This window comes from Arachis ipaensis, chromosome B4 (genome assembly GCF_059453495.1).
Source record: "Arachis ipaensis isolate K30076 ecotype BB chromosome B4, ASM5945349v1, whole genome shotgun sequence".
Taxonomy (NCBI): domain Eukaryota; kingdom Viridiplantae; phylum Streptophyta; class Magnoliopsida; order Fabales; family Fabaceae; genus Arachis; species Arachis ipaensis.
The window spans coordinates 9,135,713-9,155,940 of record NC_142439.1 but is presented as its reverse complement, the minus strand read 5'-3'; the positions used below and the strand labels follow the sequence as shown (position 1 = coordinate 9,155,940).

General features: G+C 41.5%; 2 protein-coding genes across 6 annotated transcripts; one reads left to right on the top strand and one right to left on the bottom strand.

Moving 5' to 3' along the window:
* Positions 1-2,452: 2,452 nt before the first annotated feature.
* LOC107635976 (uncharacterized) lies at positions 2,453-3,885 on the top strand. Its single transcript, XM_016339523.1, has 3 exons — positions 2,453-2,529; positions 2,688-2,982; positions 3,202-3,885. The coding sequence occupies exons 1-3, from the start codon at positions 2,453-2,455 to the stop codon at positions 3,883-3,885; spliced, it is 1,056 nt and encodes a 351-aa protein (XP_016195009.1).
* Positions 3,886-11,866: 7,981 nt separating this feature from the next.
* Positions 11,867-19,782, bottom strand: LOC107638780 (leucine-rich repeat receptor protein kinase HPCA1). Of its 5 annotated transcripts, none has more exons than XM_088485571.1 (20): positions 19,656-19,773; positions 19,208-19,332; positions 18,306-18,429; positions 18,143-18,214; positions 17,875-17,949; positions 17,711-17,782; positions 17,433-17,594; positions 17,283-17,357; positions 17,128-17,199; positions 16,969-17,040; positions 16,443-16,511; positions 16,242-16,316; positions 16,074-16,145; positions 15,823-15,960; positions 15,237-15,718; positions 14,980-15,141; positions 14,756-14,892; positions 14,294-14,513; positions 12,857-13,092; positions 11,867-12,524 (listed from the first exon to the last, which is right to left on the bottom strand). In XM_088485571.1, the coding sequence occupies exons 4-20, from the start codon at positions 18,199-18,201 to the stop codon at positions 12,069-12,071; spliced, it is 2,634 nt and encodes an 877-aa protein (XP_088341697.1). In that variant the 5' UTR covers positions 18,202-18,214; positions 18,306-18,429; positions 19,208-19,332; positions 19,656-19,773; the 3' UTR covers positions 11,867-12,068. The 5 variants fall into 5 exon arrangements, with proteins under 5 accessions (XP_088341697.1, XP_088341694.1, XP_088341696.1 ...); XM_088485568.1 differs by lacking the exons at positions 19,208-19,332; positions 19,656-19,773 and adding exons at positions 18,680-18,720; positions 18,922-18,962; XM_088485570.1 differs by having other exon boundaries at positions 19,208-19,782.
* Positions 19,783-20,228: the final 446 nt, after the last annotated feature.

The window sequence follows — 20,228 nt, the reverse complement described above, 5'->3', positions numbered from 1 at the left end:
TTTTATACTCTAATTAGCTAAGAGAAATATTACAAAAAATTATTTATCATGTTTTACCTGCTTAAGAAGAAGAAGAAGACCTTTCAATTCAATCAAGAGTTTGAATGGTCGAAGGTCTTCTGCGTGCATATAACTTTACAAAAATAAAAGAACATAGAAAGTATAGAAACAAATAAAAAGACACGTGCATGGACATGTACAAATTGGACAAATAAAAAGGTTACGTCCTCATTATATGTCTGCTTAAATTTTTTGACTAATAGTAATAAAAGTTCAGCAAAAAGGTTTCCTTCTTTTTAGGGTTAGTTTGATTTGTGACAAAATGATGAGAGAGACAAGTTTTATTAACTAAATACTTTATATTGTTTGTCCATGAATCTTTTGGCCTCATGCATGTGTCCACTAGTTTAAGTCAAAATAAACATATCACAAGAACTTTATGATATTACTTATTGAGATTTAATTTAATTCGTCCATACAATTTAAATATATTATTTTTACTTTTTTAAATCTCGGAGTATGAAAGAGACCACCAATTTTCATTTATATTATTGAACAAAAAATATATTATAATTTGTACAAATTTATTTATAGAAAAAGAAAGAACAATTTTGTGTTATCCTAAAAATTTAGTCAAGGAACAAAATGATTCAAAGTTTAATTTAAACTTGGTGCATAATGAATAATTCATTATTAAATGCATAATATTGACTCAGTTCATAGGGACCCCATTTTTGTCACATTGGTTGACTTGGATTTTCATTGAACTCATCTTAGTAGAAAATTGGGAAATAAGTACATGAACAATTTGGCGTTAATTGTGTACGGTCACTTTCTATTATTAACATCTAATAAGGACTTAACTGGAAAATTGAGATAGCAATGGTTTGATATTTTCTGATTAAAGAGATAAGAAATGAACGTTGCTTAAACTATTTAATTTGGATATGTTATTATCCCCAAAAAGATCCAAAATATAATTCAAAACAGCACAGCAAAGACTTAACAAATATTTGGATTAAGATTCAATAAAGTGCGGATCGGAGAGAGTTGAAAGTAGAATATATAGAACCAATAGATAGTTATTCAAATGAAAAAGAATAATAATATTAATAATGAAAATAATCAAGATCTTCATTCTATGAAAAGTAGAATAGATGGAAACAAATGCTAAGAACCAATTTGTTTCAGCTAATATCAGTTAGTTTCTTTTAATTTTTTTATTTATATTAAATTTTAGATCATAAACTATAAAATTTTTTTTATTGAAGATAGGGAGATTCGAACCCTCAACCTCTTAGATGAGTATAAGAAAACTATGTCATTTGAGTTATAAAAAAATTATAAATTATTAATTATATAAATTCTAAATTTAAATTGAAACTCTAAAATTAGTTAATATTGACCGATTAAAAGTTAATTTTTTATATTTTTATTTTTAAATATAATATACCTTTAAAATGAGTGTCATGATAGAGGTAAAAAAATAGATATTATAAATATTCATGATTTATTTTTGTTACGGTCCAACCCAGCTAGACATAGAGGCCGGCCCAACCCGGAGATCTACCGATCCGTTAGAGCGGGTCATCGCATCTATCTGTCTGGCGACCCAGCCACGTGCTCTCCTTGCTAGCAGCACAACAGCTGGGGAGAAGGAAACTTCCTAGAAGGAGGCCTTCTCCTATGGGGCCCACTTGTCTGACAAGGTATATAAGGGAAGGTCCTACCCCTCTCTCAAGGTACGTCACACACATCATCTTAACCCCTTTTTGCCTGCACACTTAACTGACTAGAGCGTCGGAGTGTCTTTGCAGGTGACACCCCACTCTCCACATGAAGAACTCGGGACGTCGGCAACTCTTCCTCCAACCCAGCAACCCGGAATCAGGTGATACCCCATCTCACCAACCAAAGTATCATCCCAACCCGTCCGATACACGAGCTACCGAACATTGGCGCCGTCTGTGGGGACGCCTGAATGGACGTTATACTGGGTCCTGGAGAACCAGGCCACAGGGCCGAGCACAGAGGGGAGGCCTCCATGGCTTCCTCCCGGGAGCGGACGAGGTCCCCTCCACGACGAACCGAGCCATCTTCACGGTCTCAGGAAAGACGCCCCTTTGGGGGAACAGGCAGCAACAACGCCAGAATAATGCAGGAGCTGCGTCACAGGATGCAGAACCTAGAGCGCCAGCTGGCAGATCAGGAACATCGTCAACAAACTCCTGAATCGAGCTACTCCCGTTCCCCTCCGAGAAGTCACTCCCGGCGAACGCCTAGCCCACGATCTGAACTCGAGAGCGCCCGGGAGGAAGGACGCCCAAGAAGACGCCGCGACCCCATCATATACACCCGGCAGGAAGGGAGACGCGCCACCAGGTGAGACCGGGAAGACGGTCGCCGGGAAGACGGCGAGGGAAGACCAAGGAGAACGCGGCGACCCGTGATAATGGGCGCAACCCCGTTTCATCGTTCCATCCTCGAGGTCCGGCTACCAAAGCACTTTGACAAGCCGACGGACATGAGGTACGACGGAACCCAAGACCCGCAGGAGCACCTTACGGCGAGGCCAGGATGAACCTGGAGGGAGTGGGAGACGAGGTAAGGTGTCGCGCTTTCCCGGTCACTCTGGCGGGACCTGCAATACGGTGGTTTAACAACCTCCCACAGGGCTCGGTGGCCAGGTTCTCGGACATTACCCGCGCTTTCCTAGCCCAATTCACTACCAGAATCGCAAAGGCAAAGCACCCGCTCAATTTTCTCGGGGTGACTCAGAGGTCCAGCAAGCCAACCAGAAAATATCTAGACCGGTTCAACGACGAGTGCTTGGAGATCGACGGGTTAACTGATTCGGTAGCTAGTCTGTGCTTGACGAATGGACTTCTGAATGAGAACTTCAGGAAGCATCTCACCACGAAGCCGGTGTGGACGATGCAAGAGATCCAGAGTGTAGCCAGGGAATATATCAACGATGAAGAAGTCAGTCAAGTCGTGGCTGCCAACAAGTGGCAGCCCTCCTACAATTAACCTAGGCAGCACGGTGGCGGAGAAAGACAAAAAGAGCACGCCAGAGACGGCAGTCCGAGCAAGACGTCCAGGCCATTTTTCTGATTCGGGAAGTTCACCAATTATACCCCCCTCTCCGCCCCCATCATAGAAGTTTATCAGTAGATAGCTGAGAAGGGAATTTTGTCGAAGCCTCGACCTCTGAAGGACCGAACCGGAGGGAACAAGAGCCTCTATTGTGATTATGATAAGGGCTATGGACATAAGGCACATGACTGTTTCGACCTCAAGGACGCGCTAGAACAGGCGATCTGGGACGGAAAACTGGCCGAATTCTCCCATCTCATCAGGGAGCCGAGAAGACGAGATCACGACCGTGAGGGAGAGCACAAGACCCGCGCGGTGAAGCAACATCACGAGCCAGACGACAACGAACACGGCCTTACCATAGTGAACGTGGTAACAGCAAGAGACGCGGCCCCAAGGTCGAAGTCGGCACACAAGAAAGATGCCAAAGTCCTAGCGGTTTTCTCATCTTCCGCGCGAAGCTCCAAGAGGTTTCCACCTATCTCGTTCGGTCCGGAAGACCAGTGGTTCGATGAGGTCGCGGAAAGCCCTCCCATGGTCATCACGGCCAGAGTGGGAACCGGCCTCATCAAGCGGATCCTCGTAGACACCGGGGCCGACTCAAATATCATGCTCCGTAATGTGTTCGATACCCTGGGTCTACGGGATGCCGACTTAAAGACCCACCAGCACGGTGTTGTAGGCTTAGGCGACCACTTCATCAAGCCAGATGGGATAATTTCCCTGTCGATATCCGTAGGACTTGGACAGGGGCGAAGATCGGTAATGGCTGAGTTCGTGGTTCTGTGAGACTCCACGACCTACAACATCATCCTAGGGAGAAAGACCATCAACGATCTCAGGGCAGTGATCAGTACGAGGATGTTGGTAATGAAGTTCATCGCTGATGACAGGTCTGTGGGATCCATAAAAGGGGATTTGGAAACGGCAGTCGCTTGCGATAATGCCAGCCTCTCATTAAGGAAGAAGTCCAAGGAAGCATCGGGAGTATTCCTTGCCGACCTAGACGCTAGAGTCGAAGACAAACCCAGACCCGAGCCGAAAGGGAACTTGGAGAAATTCAGAGTCGGCGACACAGAGGAAAAGTTCACCTTCGTGAACAGAAACCTCCCACACGACCTGAAGGAACCCCTAATGGAAATGATCAGGGCTAACGGCGACCTATTTGCTTGGACGCCAGCCGACATGCCAAGGATAGACCCCCAACTCATGTCACACCACTTGGCCGTCAAGGCGGAGGCCAAATCGGTGGCTCAGAGGAGAAGAAAGATGTCACAAGAAAGAGCAGAGGAGTTGGCCAGGCAGACAGCCAGCCTCCTCGAAGCGGGATTTATACGGGAGCTCGACTACTTGACCTGGCTGTCGAATGTAGTTCTAGTGAGAAAGCACAATGGAAAATGGAGGATGTGTGTGGATTACTCCGATCTCAACAAAGCATGCCCCAAGGATTGCTACCCCCTACCCAACATTGATGCGCTCATCGACGCGGCGGCGGAATATCGGTATCTGAGCTTTATGGATGCTTATTCTGGCTACAATCAGATACCGATGCACTGGCCAGACGAGGAGAAGACAGCGTTCATAACGCCCGGGGGAACCTATTGCTACAGGGTAATGTCGTTCGGACTGAAGAATGCAGGGGCCACCTACCAAAGGTTGATGAATAAGATATTCAGCGACCTCATAGGGAAAACGGTGGAAGTATACATCGATGATATCTTAGTAAAAACCACCCGACCTAACGACCTCGTAGGGGATCTGGAAAACGTATTCGCCTCCCTCTAACAACACGGCATGAGGCTCAACCCACTTAAATGTACCTTCGCCATGGAAGCAGGAAAGTTCTTAGGGTTCGTGATAACCCAAAGAGGGGAAGAGGCCAATCCAGAAAAATGTGAAGCGATACTCCAGATGAAGAGCCCGGGATGCACCAAAGACGTCCAAAGACTGACAGGACCGCGCTATCACGGTTCCTCGGAGCGTCGGCTGCTAGAGCGCTACCATTTTTCAACCTTATGAAAAAGGGGATAGCATTTGAATGGACCCCGGCATGTGAGAAAGCATTCAAGCATTTCAAAGAGATCCTCGCAACACCACCCATTCTCGGGAAGCCTAAGGTCGGAGAGCCGCTCTACCTGTATCTAGCCATAACGGATGAAGCGATGGCAGCGGTTTTGGTATGGGAGGAAGGGAAGGTTCAACAACCAATATACTTCGTGAGTAAAGCACTGCAAGGAGCAGAGCTGAGATACATCAAATTAGAGAAGTTGGCACTTGTACTCCTAACCTCTTCTTGTAGATTACGACAGTACTTCCAAGGTCATCAGGTAGTCGTGAGGACAGATCAGGGAATCCGCCAGATACTCCAGAAACCCGACCTGGCGGGAAGAATGATGACTTGGGCCATCGAGTTGTCCCAATACGACTTGCAATATGAACCCAGGCATGCGATTAAGGCACAGGCCATGGCCGACTTCTTGGTAGAAGTAACAGGGGGCTCAGCCGAGGCAACGAGCATACGGTGGAGGCTCCATGTAGACGGGGCCTCCAACCAGACGTTCAGAGGTGCCGGGATCATCCTGAAGAGCCCCGCTGGGGTCATATATGAACAGTCGATCAAGTTCGAGTTCCCGGTATCAAATAATCAAGCAGAGTATGAGGCCCTTCTGGGCGGTTTAACCTTAGCACGGGAAGTCGGCGCCACTAGGCTAGAAGTATGCAGTGACTCGTAGGTTGTCACTTCTCAAGTTAATGGGACCTACCAAGCCAGGGACTCCTTGTTACAGAAATATCTGGAGAATGTTAAAGAGTTGAGCAAACAATTTGAGGAAGTCACGATCCAACACGTCCCGAGAGAAAGGAACACACGGGCGGACCTCCTGTCCAAGCTAGCAAGCACTAAACCAGGGGCCGGCAACCGGTCTCTCATTCAGGGTTTGATAAAGGAACCAGCAGTCACCCTCCACTTGACAAAAGTAAATCCCTCCTGGATGGACCCGATCACTGACTTTTTGGAAAGTGGCAAGCTCCACGACGACGAGAAGGCGGCCAAAGCGTTGAGAAGGGAAGCAGCCAAATACTCGACCATACAAGGACAATTGTTTAAAAAGGGACTCAGTCAACCCTTGTTGAAGTGCTTACACCCTGACCAAACGGACTATGTGCTTAGAGAGGTCCATGAGAGGTGCTGTGGTCATCACATCGGGGGCAAAGCCCTAGCAAGAAAGCTCATCAGAGCTGGTTATTACTGGCCATCAATGATGGAGGACTCTAAAGAATTCGTAAGGAAATGCATCAAGTGCCGGGAGAACGTCAATTTCCATAAGGCGCTGGCTTCTGAGCTAAGCCTGTTGACGTCCTCCCGACCTTTCTCACAATGGGGAGTCGACCTCCTGGGACCTTTCCCGGTTGGTCCGGGACAAGTCAAGTATCTCATTGTTGCTATCGACTACTACACCAAGTGGATAGAGGCCGAGCCACTGGCTAGTATATCCTCATCCAATTGTCAAAAGTTTATGTGGAGGTAGGTGATAACCCGATTTGGCATCCCAGAAGTCGTTATCTCTGATAACAGGACGCAGTTCACCGACAAGAAGTTCGTGGAGTTCCTCGCCGGTTTGGGCATAAAGCAAAAGTTCTCATCCATAGAGCATCCCCAGACGAACGGCCAAGTGGAGGCCGCAAACAAGGTCATCTTGCTAGGCCTCAAGAAGCGGCTTGACATAAAAAGGGCGCATGGGCTGACGAACTCGCCTCAGTTCTCTGGTCTTACTGAACGACCGAGCAATCGTCCACAGGAAAAACCCTTTTCCGCCTGACATACGGGGTGGATGCTATGATACCCGTGGAGGTCGGCGAGCCGAGCCCACGATTACTTCTGCAGGGAGTGGATGAAGCCGTAGAGAAGGACTTAGTAGATGAGGCTAGGGAGATTTTCCATTTGTCAGAAGTAGCACTAAAGCAAAGAATGGCCCTGCGCTACAACGCCAAAGTACTCAGGAGAGAATTTGAACAAAACGACCTAGTCCTACGGCGCAACGACACCGGGCTGCCGACTCAAGGAGAAGGCAAGCTGGCGACAAATTGGGAAGGCCCCTACAGGGTCAAAGAAGTGATTGGCAAGGGCGCCTATAAATTGGAGAGGCTCGATGGCAAGGAAGTCCCGAGAACCTGGAATGCAGGTAACTTAAGAAGATTTTATTCTTAGCTCAAACACGCCGAGCAGGCAATTTGACGAGGTCAGCAAGACCCGGGTTTCCCTTTGGCATCAAATAATTTACTTTTGTTAAGAACTTATCATTGCAATAGACTTGTTCAACTGTCGATTAATGTTCACTTGTTAAATCTACTTTTTCCCTCTTATGCGTCCCGCGACAACGAAATTTTCATGGACACGGTACCCCGGGACTGATCACCCCGGGAACCAACCAAACCAACACGATAACAAACGGCTATAGCAATAGTAAAGCCACGACTTGGCTTCGTAAAAATTACCAACGCAAGCGACAAGCCAGTACCAACAAAACGGTAACAAAATAAAACGAGAATGCGCTGCCAAGTAAGCGGGAAAAAGACAGTAATTATAAGCCGACCAAGTGGCCATCAAAGTAGTTTAAATACGTTCTACAAAGTTCATCAAACTGTACGACAAGTTCTACAACAAAACTACAAGACATATGCAAAGGTACAAGAGATCATTTCTTCGGCATATCGACAATCTTGCCATCTTTGATTGTTTTGAAAACTCCGATTGCCGATGTGTCGAAGTCAGGAGCCACAATTTTCACTTGAGCCTTAAGGGCCTCTTCATTCATCAGGATCGCGCTCTTCCCCTGCTTTCACGGTCTCTTTGTGCTTCTTCTTAAACTCTTAAGCTTCGTCTTGAGCGGTCTTAGTCGACGAGACGGTCACATCGCGTTCCTTCTCTAAAGCAACCACCCGGCCTTGCCCAGCATTGTGCTGGCTCTCCAAAGTCATCTCCCGCTCAGTTAGCCGGGAAACGGTGGCATCAGAGACCTTCAAATTTTCCTCAGCGGATGTGGCCTTCTCCTCGGCAGCCTTAAGCTTCTCCTTCGCTTTGAATAGCTGCTCCCGAAGCGTTTCAACATGAGTCTTGAATTGATTGTTGGCCTTAACAGCAGACTCGAGCTTCCTATGCATCGACTGCATTCCCGACAGCTCAAACTCGGCCTTCCGAGCTATGGCGGCGCTGCAGAGGAGGGTACGGTACATCCACCTCGCCTGCCCCGCAAGGTCGGTGCCATGGAAATGTTCCTCCGTGCCGGGAAGCAGCTGGAAGTCTATGAAGTTTCCGGCATCAAAGTTCCTCTCCATCACGGTGAGGGCTCCTTCAGGGCTGGAGAACGACCTCTGCCTCTTGGGGTTGTGGATAACCTTCAAGTCATCCTCCTCGACTTGTGGATCGGAGGTCGAACCCCCAGTATCGACCACCTCCTCACGAATAGGAGAAACGCGCGCCCCTTCAGCATTGCGGTCCGACATCTTAGCATCATGGGGCGGAGACACCGCTTGGTTCTTATTTTCAGGAGGGGCCTCTGGCTTCCCGTCGACCGTCTCTTCATTGCTTTCATCAGCCAGGAAGGTGTTGTACAAATTCTCAAGACCTGTCATCTCGGCAGACATTCCCACTACAACAAAAAATAAAACAGGTTAGTCGTGAAATCAGCATAACAAATCGAAGCAACAGTAACGCAAGAAATACAAGTTAAAGCTACTCACAAATATAATTTCTAGCGACCTCCCGGTCACCCATAAGAAGGTGGGGGCTCATGTGGTTTCTCCCAAAGACGGCCAATAACACGTCGGCAATCTTTTTGTCCACGAGGACATTCCTTTATAGGTCACCTTAATAAAGGTGTTGGACCCCGCCCCAAAACTCCAATACGTCGGGATGAGGCGTTGCCCTTCTAACGACAACCAGAAGGGGTGGCGACCTTTGACTGGGCGCACCTTGAAGTACTTGTCCTTGAACCCATGGTAAGAGTCCTCGAACAAGCCAAAAATTCTCCGACCTTGGGCAGATCGGAAGGACATGAATCCTTTCCTTGCTTTCCCCTCTTTGGAAGGATTCGTAAGGTTGAAGAGAAAAAGAAAAACATCGACAGACACCGGCAGCTCTAAGTATTCACACACCATCTCGAAACGGTGGATGGAAGCCCAACTGTTCGGATGCAACTGCGACGGTGCCATGGAGATCCGGTTAAGGAACGCCATTTGAAAGGAAGAGAAAGGAATGCGAACCTCCAATTGGGTGAACATTTCCTTGTAGAACCAAATCCAGTCGGCAACTCGGGGGAGTGGAGGTTGATTTCGTATAACCGTTCGTTGGGGGCGGGAACGAAAACATCGTTGTTGGCCTCCTCGTCAGTCCCGCCGCACAAGTACTCGGCTTGACGGAACTCTGTAAGCTCCTCCTCACCCATCTGGTTTGGGGAGTCCTTCACGTCGGAGGTCACCCAAGCATATCGGTCGTAACCCGCGCTTGAGGAGGAAGCTCGTGAGATGATACGAGGCATACCTATAGTTGGGGCACCACTCGGTTAGTCTACGAGGTCGGGATCTCGAAAAAGGTCCAGAAACTACTTTTAGCCTATTCAACAAATGAAATCAAGCATGGCTGAAGCAGATTCTAAGTAAAAGCCTAAAGAACTGATGCCCTGGAATGGTAACCCCGCTAATGTATCTACCTAACGCTGGCAGTGTCTACTACGCAATCCAGCCCAGAAGAACAACACACACGCACAAAAACATCACAATTACAAAGCAAAACTAAACAAGTTGAAGAAGGGGAAATGAAGCATACCTGGATAGTTGTGTTGGAACGAAGGAGTCGAAAGGATTAGTGAGGCTGCAGGAAGGAAGGGAGACTGCAGAGGCAAATTGGAACTAACAAGGAGAGTGATCAGGGGATGCGAAGGTAACAAGATGAAAACCAAATACCAAATGATGAAGGAAGGAAACTGAGGGGATAACTAATGCGTGAAGAAGCGCGAAAGACAGGGGTAAAATAGTCATTGCGCGGGGTTTGAATTTCCCATTATGAGCATTTAATGCTCAGTGCGAGAAACGAGGCGAGAAGCGGCGCACCCCTACCACGAACAAGCCCACGCGCCCAGAAAACGCGCCCCTGTCACGATCACTTAACCAACCGACACCTCATGCGAAGAGGAACAAAACGCGCCACCTACGACACTCACGATCCCAACTGGCGCGTTGGGGGCACTGTTACGGCCCAGCCCAGCTAGGCATAGAGGCCGGCCCGACCCGGAGATCTACCGATCCGTTAGGGCGGGTCATCGCATCCATCTGTCTGGCGACCCGGCCACGTGCCCTCCTTGCCAGCTGCACAACAGCTGGGGAGAAGGAAACTTCCTAGAAGGAGACCTTCTCCTATGGAGCCCACTTGTCTGACAAGGTATATAAGGGGAGAGTCCTACCCCTCCCCCAAGGTACGTCACACACATCATCTTATCCCCTTTTTGCCTGCACACTTAACTGACTAGAGCGTCGGAGTGTCTTTGCAAGTGACACCCCCCTCTCCACACGAAAAACCCGGGACATCGGCAACTCCTCCTCCAACCCAGCAACCCAAAATCAGGCGATACCTCATCTCACCAACCGAAGTATCATCCCAACCCGTCCGGTACACGAGCTACTGAACAATTTTTAATAATTTTATGGAGCAAAAGTTATCAAAGATAGCTATATTAAAAAAAGTTTTTAAACACGTCATGACAACATTTTTAGAACGGTTTGTGTTTTCATTCCTTCGACAAGAATAACTAACACACTCCCAAATCCAATTAGCCCATTAGTACTAGGTTTCTTATTAGGGAGTTATTAATAGTTAGTCAAGAGTTACAACTATAAACAAGGACTTAATAGTATTGTAAATCATTGTGAACATACTTTGTTTTTTCCGAGTCCGATCATAATTTTTCTTCAAAAAGAAACTGTTTTAGTCCAAAATAAAAAAAAAGTAAGTCTCTTTTTTCCATAGTTGTTAAAATAGAATTGGTGATCCAACCAGTCAGATTACTAGTTTACTAGTTTATTGGTTTAACGGATAGGTGACGAATTTGAACGGTTTAAATTATAATTATAAATAGGAAAAGTCTAGGGGATCAGCATCTTTGTTAAATTTTCATTGGATGAAATTTCACACCAATCTCACACCATTAAAATCATCATTGATGGCTATTTGATGGCTACAAATCACAAAAGTTGCTGGTCCCTAACATTCCTCTTATAAATATAAGTTTTAAAAATATAATTTAATTTGTATATGTTATATATTAAAAAAATGACAAATATAATGAAAAGCAGTTTAGACAGAACCAATTTATCGATTTTTCAGTCTAACCAATCAGTTCGAACTGGTTTTAACAACTATATTTTTTCCTGTTTAGCTTTTTAGCCCATATTACTCCTTTTTCTTTCTGATTGCTTTTCTTGGTCTTATTTGACATTTGTGAGAGCCCTTGTCCTCTTCCTTTTCAATGTATGTGTTTCATGTTTGAATCTTTTTTACTTATTTTTTGTTGTTGTTTGGCTACTAATCTAATTATTAGATATTGTTATTCATTTTCTGATTTTGGCTTTAGTTTTTTCTGAGTTTGTGAATTCATTGGAATTCCTATTGTAGGTAGCAGTTGACTAAAAGAGGTTGTATTTGTATTGTTAACATTTTCTTTAAAGATAATTCAGAATTCTATATAGCAACTATCCATATATGTTTGAAAACAACTTATAATCTCCAAGAATCTAATAAGTTTAATTTTTATGAACAAAAAATATAAAACTTTTGTTACAAATTTTCCACTAATTCGTTCTTTCAAATAAAAGTAAGATAGACAAATCTAAATAACTTTTTCAACAAGTTACTTTCAAGCTTCAAACAACTACTGAAAGAGAAGTCCTACATGCATTTATATACACAGCCTCATCAACAGTTAAGGACGTGGAATCACAACACTTGAATCAAAGAACTCATTATTGTAAGGATGTTGAGAACTCCCTTTGCTTACTTCATGACTAGATGAAGTGGTTGCAGACTCTGCATTGGGGTTGGAACCAGCCAACTGCAACATGTTCTCAATCTCTTTCACCACAAAGTTCATTGAGGGTCTGCTAGAACTTGACTCATCAACACATTGCATTGCAAGATCAACAAACTTGTCAAAACCCTGTGGTGTTGTTCCCAAATCAATGGATGGATCAAGGACTTCCTTAAGGCCATAGAACTCTTTGTCCTTGTCTAGGGCATTCTTAACCACTTTCACAATGTATCTTCCTCGTTCTATCGGCCTTCTTGCTGTTATCAGCTCTAACATTAGTACTCCGAAGCTATACACATCACTCTTTTCTGTCAATTGCTGAGTCATATAGTACTCCGGGTCCAAGTAGCCCTACATTAGGAGCAAAAGTTCATTGTAATGTAATCATTTAATATTGGATATTAGATGCTACAGAAGACAATTGAGTCTTGAAATAGTGTTTTGTATACATGTCTTTGTTTAATTAATTTAATTTTGATACACTATTAGTGTAAAACAGTTTTACAGGTGTGTTCAATTACATAATGTCACGTTAGCAAAAATAATTTTATATTGATTGCGTGAATAGTCATTCAAAAGAATGGATGTGACTGGACAATTGTGTAAAACATTTTATACTATCAGTATATCAAAATTGAACTCTTGTTCAATTGGCAAAAGGTAGAAAAGCACAAGATACAAACCATTGTTCCTTTGACTTGAGTGGTAACGTAACCTTTTTCACCATCTCCCAATGGTTTGGAGAGTCCAAAATCAGAAACTTTAGCATTCAAACGTTCATCCAATAATATGTTTGTGGATTTGATGTCCCTATGTATGATGGGAGGATTGGCATGTTCATGGAGATAATCCATCCCCCTGGCAGCACCAAGTGTTATTTTCAGCCTTCTAATCCAGTCCAATCTTATTCCTGTTTTACCTGCAGAGACCATAAGCGCGTGTTATATTTATATTACATGCAAAGTTAATAAACTATTACACCTCACTCAATAGCCAATCCTTGATCAAATTAAGCAATTTCTGTAGCTATTTAGCGGCCGTGAATCTTCCTACCCTATCTTTTTCTGTACTGTGGACTACAAGCCTAAGACAAGTAGTAAAGTGCAGCCCGGTGTACAAGCATCCCGTGTTGATGCAGGATCCGGGAAAAGGGATGCACCCAAAAGGAGTAATGTAGGCAGCCTAACCTGATAATTATATCAGTGATCATAGGGCTGGAAGTGAGTCAAGTCAGCTCATGAGCTAGCTCGAGCTCGACTCGTTAATAGCTCGATAAGCTAAGCTCGTGAGCTAGTGAGCCAAGTTTGAGCTTGGAATTGAGCTCATAAATTAAATGAGCCGAGCTTGAGCTTGGATAAGCTCAGCTCATTAGCTCATGAGCTGAATTATATATATATATATGATCTTAATTATTTAAAATTTTATATTTATTTTTTACATATAATTTTGATGTAGGACATAAATAAAAAATTTATAATTTATTGATAGATAACAATATATAAAATTGATTTTTTTAAAATATTTTTTAAAATATATAAGTTATAATTTATTGATATAGAATTATAGATTATGTATTTATGTTTCTATTATTTGAGGCAGCTTGTGAGCTTTCGGTGAGTCGAGCTTGAGCTTAAAAAATAGGCTTGATTGTTAATGAGCCGAGCCGTGAGCCAAGCTCAATTTTTGTGAGCCGAGCTTGAGCTTGGTCTAGCTCGGCTCAGCTCGGCTCACTTCCAGCCCTACTGACAGTGAATGATTCCACAACTTGAACCCATGACCTTGAGGTCACAGGGAGACAACTCAACCATTACTCCAAGGCTCCCCTTCTCAGACAAGTAGTAAAGAGGAAGGAAAATCTACTACACCAACCAATCATGTATTGGTATTTTTGGCAATATTTAAGAGAAGATACTCAGGATAATAGTGAATTCTACAAGTTTTATCCTCACAAATCCCCCATATACTTACATAACACCTAATTCTTACCATAAAGATTTTCTGAATAGTCTACACATGTTCTCCTAGAATCTTTGAGTGGCATGTGAGTTTATTCTGTTCAAGTATATCATTATTTGCTACTCAAATTAGCAATGTGAAATGGTTAGTGCACTTGTTTATACCTGAAAGCGTATCCTTCAAAGTGCCATTGGGAACATATTCATAAATGAGCATTTGCTCTCCTTGCTCAAAGCAGAAACCTATAAGGCTAACAAGATTCTTATGGTGGACCCTTGATAGAAGTTCAATCTCAGTCTTGAACTCCAGCCCTCCCTGCATTGATTCTTTCTGAGCTCTTTTAACAGCAATAAGGTGCCCGTTTGGAAGAGTTCCTCGGTAAACCTGCCAATATCAATTAACAGTATCATTGATCTGACAAAAGTTCTGACAATGTAGAGAGCACCACAGTTATGAGATAGGTGGTGGTATCAATGGAAAATCAATGTAGAAAATGCATGAATATAAGGTGGCTTCGTTACACTATGATTGAATCTGTTATCTTATAGTTCTTTCTTTAAAAAATATCATTTTTCATTTTTTGAGGATTACACAGAGAAATGAAATAAAGTAGATGGATTCTACACCTTCCCGTATCCTCCAGATCCAATACTATTGGCTTGTGAGAAGTTTTTGGTGTAGCTCTGAATTTCTTCAAAAGTGAAGCGCCTTGCTCCTTTCAGCTGTGGGATACTACTATTGCTCTCATCTGCATCCCATTTTGCTGCATTTTGTGAAATCAATCACAAAAAAATCTTAGCTCCATGAATTGGCAATGAAAGAAGCAGAGCAGACATTTAAGTTCTCTTACCAAAAGGATTGTTTTTCTCTGTTGCTCTTTTCGCCTTATTCTTTTGGTGCAAGGCATAAACACTTGCAATGATTAATAATATCACCAGGACAATACCACCAGCAACTCCAGCTATTATGCCAGTTTTTGAAGATTTATTGGATCCTTCAGAGTTGATGAATACTAAATCACGAGAGAAAAAAAATCAAGTTTAAAAATGGAGCACTGTTATAGTTAATTCCATTACTATATGGATCATCTGATTCATTTAGTGTTACCTGAGTCATTCATATAGTTTTCATAATCATCAGCAATAAAATAAAATGGTCCAAAAGTGGGAGGAGGCTTATATGTCTGGTTGCTAAGCACAAAGCCTATATTGATAATTCCCGTTCGGTTGAAACGATCTATGCCGGATGGAAACACTTCTAGACTCAAATCAAGGTATAATGCTTCCTTTCTTGGATTGCTCACAGAAACTGTGTCCACAGGTAGATTATATCGATGAAAAGACCGCATCATAGACGACTCCAAAGATGCAAAGACTGACTTGTTTTGCAAGTCAGAGAAGGTTGGTGCCCTGAAAGTTAAAGTTCCAGTATATGGATATGCACATTTGCAGTTAGGGCTTTCTTTCTGATCTGTGCTGCAGGTGACAGGCACACAATTGTTCTGTGGTGTTGTATACATGTTGTTTTGTTGTGGAATGGAACAATAATCCTGTGAAGATCCTCCTCCACAAACCGGATTATTGACGAGTCTGAAGATATATGTTTTCATTAATAAACCATATGACAAGGAAAGCAAAGAAAAAAGGAAAAAAACCTACCTAGTACCTACTGTAATACAATAGTTATGGCTTACATTATTTCCACATTGGATACATTAATTTCTGGATTAAACTTATCAATAAAATTGGTCTGCAAATCAATGATTTCCAGTTGGTTGCTGATGGTAGTACCAATATCTAATGTTCCATTTAGCTGGTTGTCTTTCAAATTCCTATTGAAGATCATGTCACAAAGAAATAAAGAAGCAGTTACTCACAGCTATATCTAAATTTTCATCATAAAATGGAACTATCAACAGTCAATAATTAACAGGCTGCTACTCACACTGTCTGTAACTGGTTCAAACTGAAAAATGAAACAGGAATATTCCCTTGAAGGTTTATATTCTCCATGTTTCTGCCGTACAAAATGATAATATAAGCAATAAAAGGTTGAAACCTAAGAGAGAAGATTAAAGCTGATAGCAGAGAGAGTGGAGAAAGAAAGACATACACTGTTGTCAAAGATGGTAGATTTGTTAACCATAGTGGAAACTCTGATGGATCAAAACTATTATTGCTCACATCCCTGCCAAATGATGTCAATAACTATGTTGTAGACTTGTAGTAATTTCTATAAAATTAATATTCATTTTGAAAAACAAAGCATGCACATATATAAAAAGTGAAGTTAGCCAAATGATTTAGAAATTACAGGAAGTTGAGGATGTTCATTCCAGTAAGGTTGGGAAGAGGACCAGATAGGCGATTGTTGGAGAGCAGCCTACAAACATAAAGATCAAAACTTCTATCAGGACAGTTACAAATTCATCACAGTAGATACCAATATTATACCAATAATGAGAATTTGTTTGGAATATAAAGGAAAAAGATCGTGAGGAGAATTGTAAAGTGACGAAGTAAGGGGTTAATCACTATTGAATTTATAATTTCTATCATGTGTAAGCCTCACTACCATGATATAATGGTGATTAGACACTCACTTTCTCACTTTACCAACTTCCTCAATCCTCACTTTAAAGGAGTTTGGTCAGAATATAAAGACTATTTGTTTTCCATGTTTTCTATTCAAGATTTTTGTGAAGAAAATATGAAAAATAGGAAACAAGAAAATAAAAATAGAAAATCCTTCTGTAGGAAAACAGAAAGCAATAAAAATGAAATCAGGAAATTAATAATAATATTAATAATTAAAGTGGGTTCAAGTTTTCTCTACTTACAAATCCCTAACATTTGTAAGGTTGCTAACGTTTGGAGGCACAGGTCCACTTAGATAATTACGATCAAGGCGCCTGCAGTCACAAAAAGAAAAATTTGAAGACAAAAAAGAAACATGCACTCTATTTACTAATTTACATTAGGAAGATATGGATACTCACACCACCTCAAGATTCTGGACTAGTCCAAGTGTAGATGGAATATTGCCAGTAAGTTTGTTACTTTCAAAAAGCCTGATAAAAAGAAATTACTAAAAATTCAAAATTTTGATTTTCGTAATAATCTTAGTTTATTAGCTTGTTGGTATGGATCTTACACATGTATCAGAGACATGTCTGAACTAAAAAGCTGAGGAGGAATATTGCCTGAAAGTTTGTTAACCCCAAAATGACTGTAGATAATGGAAATGTATTAGAAGGATTGAATTATACATCATCCAAAATAGAGCAAAATGGATTTCACATACAAGTGCTTTGTATGGTGTAGCATATCCAGACCAAGAGAAGTTTCATTTGATATTGGGATAGGCCCTTCAAGCTGGTTTTCAGCCAAGTCCAGCCAATATAGATTTGTGAGATTACCAATAGCGGATGGAATTTGCCCGTTGAAGTTATTTGAATTTAAAGACCTGTGATTAAAATTAACCCATTTGATCATCAAACAAACTATTGTTGGTAGGAACAAGACAAATAAAGAGGCCTATTTCTGATATATGTTACAAAAAATCAAGCAAACAACTCTTACAAGAATGCAAGCCGTTGCATATTTCCAATTGTATACGGTATAGTACCACTGAAACCACAGCCAGAAAGAATTCTAGAAGACAAATTAAGAAAGTGCGTTGTTAGAGTTGTTTGATCAAGCATAATTGGATTTGGATATATTCTTAACTTTTGAAATTATCTTACAAGTTTGTCAGCTTTCTCAAGTTTCCAATTGCTTCCGGAAGCGGTCCTGTTAAATTCTTATTGTAAGACAGATCCCTGCAAAAGAAAAAAGGGGGGGGGGGGGGGATTCAAGAACAAAATACAAAGAAAAATGAATTCAAATACTCAAATCAGGGAATTTATCAATAAAAGAAGATTAAATCTTCAAGCAATAGGGTGGAAGGTGACCATTGTTTCAGATAAATTCAATATTTAGAATTACAATACAAGACTAAAGTAGAACACGTACAGAATCCGCAATTCAGATAGTCCTCCTATTTCTGATGAAAGCTGGCCGGTCAAATGCATGCTTGACAGTGTTCTGGAAATGCCAACAATCATGTTAACCTCACAAAAGGAAACTCTGGAGAAGTTAGTGATTCACACTAAGAACTTAAAAGAAGAGAAAGTACATGGAGGTAACGGCTCCGTTGATGCACCCAATGCCAATCCAACCATCGCCACAAGGATCATTCGAGCGTTCCCAATCCGGTGGTGTGTTCTGCCACTCATTCTTTAGAGCCAGCAGAGTTTGGTCTGCATCAGAAACAAAAATAAATAAATAAATAATTAAAAGGCAAATTTCAATCACTAACTTCTTGGTTTGTTCTAACTTATACACAGAATTGGTTTGTTCTAACTTCTTAACTACTTACATGAGACAGAAAGTTGAAAAACCAAGTACCTAAATCTATAGACTATAAACTCTTAATTGTACAACGTGTATATCGAAAATGCCATTTGGATGAGGAGAGAGTATCTGACTGACACAACAGACCAAACTTACAATCTCGATTCGCTGTTCTTGCTGTGACAACTAACAAAGAACTGAAAATGAGTAGTAGGAACATTAGAATTCTTTCATCCATGATCAACTCTAATGAGGACAGAAAACTCACATTACTCTTGTAAGTCTAACTATCTTATGTTGCAAAATATAAACTTCCTCTAACATCAAATTAAAAAAGTCAACAAACTAAAATATGTTTTCTTTTTATGCAGTTTCTGTCTCATGATGTTAAAACTTACATGGTAAAACAATTTGAATAATTCTTACATGGTAATATCATTAAGAATTACCACTAGCAAGAAAAACAGGGCATTCCTACATCATTTGAAACAAAAATTTATAAAACGAATTGCCAATAGGATTAAGTCAAAACTAAATAATCACATCAATGTAGTAAACTTAAGCAAATTCAACAAAATATTGAAACTTCCCGGCAGTTGAGCTTTATAAATAAGATTATATTATATGGGGGTATCATAGGAACAGGATATGTTGCCTTGTACACGAAATCATCCATGACAATACCTTGAAATGTGACTTTCTCGGGGTTTTGAACATTTCTCCACCAACCTAACTATCTGCCCCCCACAACCTCCAAAATTCTCCACTTGCCTCAGTTGACTTGCCAATTTTTTTAAATCTTCTCTTGCCTATTAGAAAATTTGCATAGTAACATCAACATAGCCTATAGGTAAGGCAACAGGCCTAAATCTAAAACTAAATTAATTTAACAAACAATCAAACATGAATAAGCTTTGACTAACATGGAGATAACCATTATTTTATACACATAAATAAGAGCCAAATAAAAAATAGATTAAAAAAGAAGTAACATTTGATAGCTGTTATAAGACAAAAAGAATAAAGATGTTGAGATAAATCTCCACTGATATAAAAATTGGCTTAAAAATCATCCTCAAGACATGTCTCTTATATTTCTCTTATCTTAAAAGTTGGTGGAGACAAGAACAACCTTAATTTGTTTCTCCTCTCTCTTAGGACATTAATCAAACACTTAGAGTGCATTGTGAATTGGGGTCTTAGAAGAGAATAGAACAACTCAACTCACCAAAGCACCCAAGAGTACATCAGACCTGGTCTTTGTATTGCATATAAGATGACGTGTATAACAAGCCACTAGCAAATAGTACATTTTGTAATGCTTGACTTACTGAAGAGAAATAATAATATTTGGATACGTTGTGAAGACTGAAGAATAGGGGTGCACATGGGGCGGGTAAAAACTGGGTTTGGCTTGACCCAGACCCGACCCTAAATAACGGGTCTATTTTTGAGACTTTTATCTGGTCCTAAACCCAATAAAATCACACTACTTTCAGGCTACACTAAAACCGGGTTTCGACCGAGTAAAGTCAAAAATCGGATCTCGACCGGGTAAAGTCCGGGTCTTGATAAATTTTATGTAAAAAAAATTATGATGTATTCATTCATAAAAAGAAAATACTTAGTTACAGAGAAGTTGATAACCATACTTGAACTTGAATTTGTCCATAAATTCTAATTTCATGCTTCTTTGATCTATTTT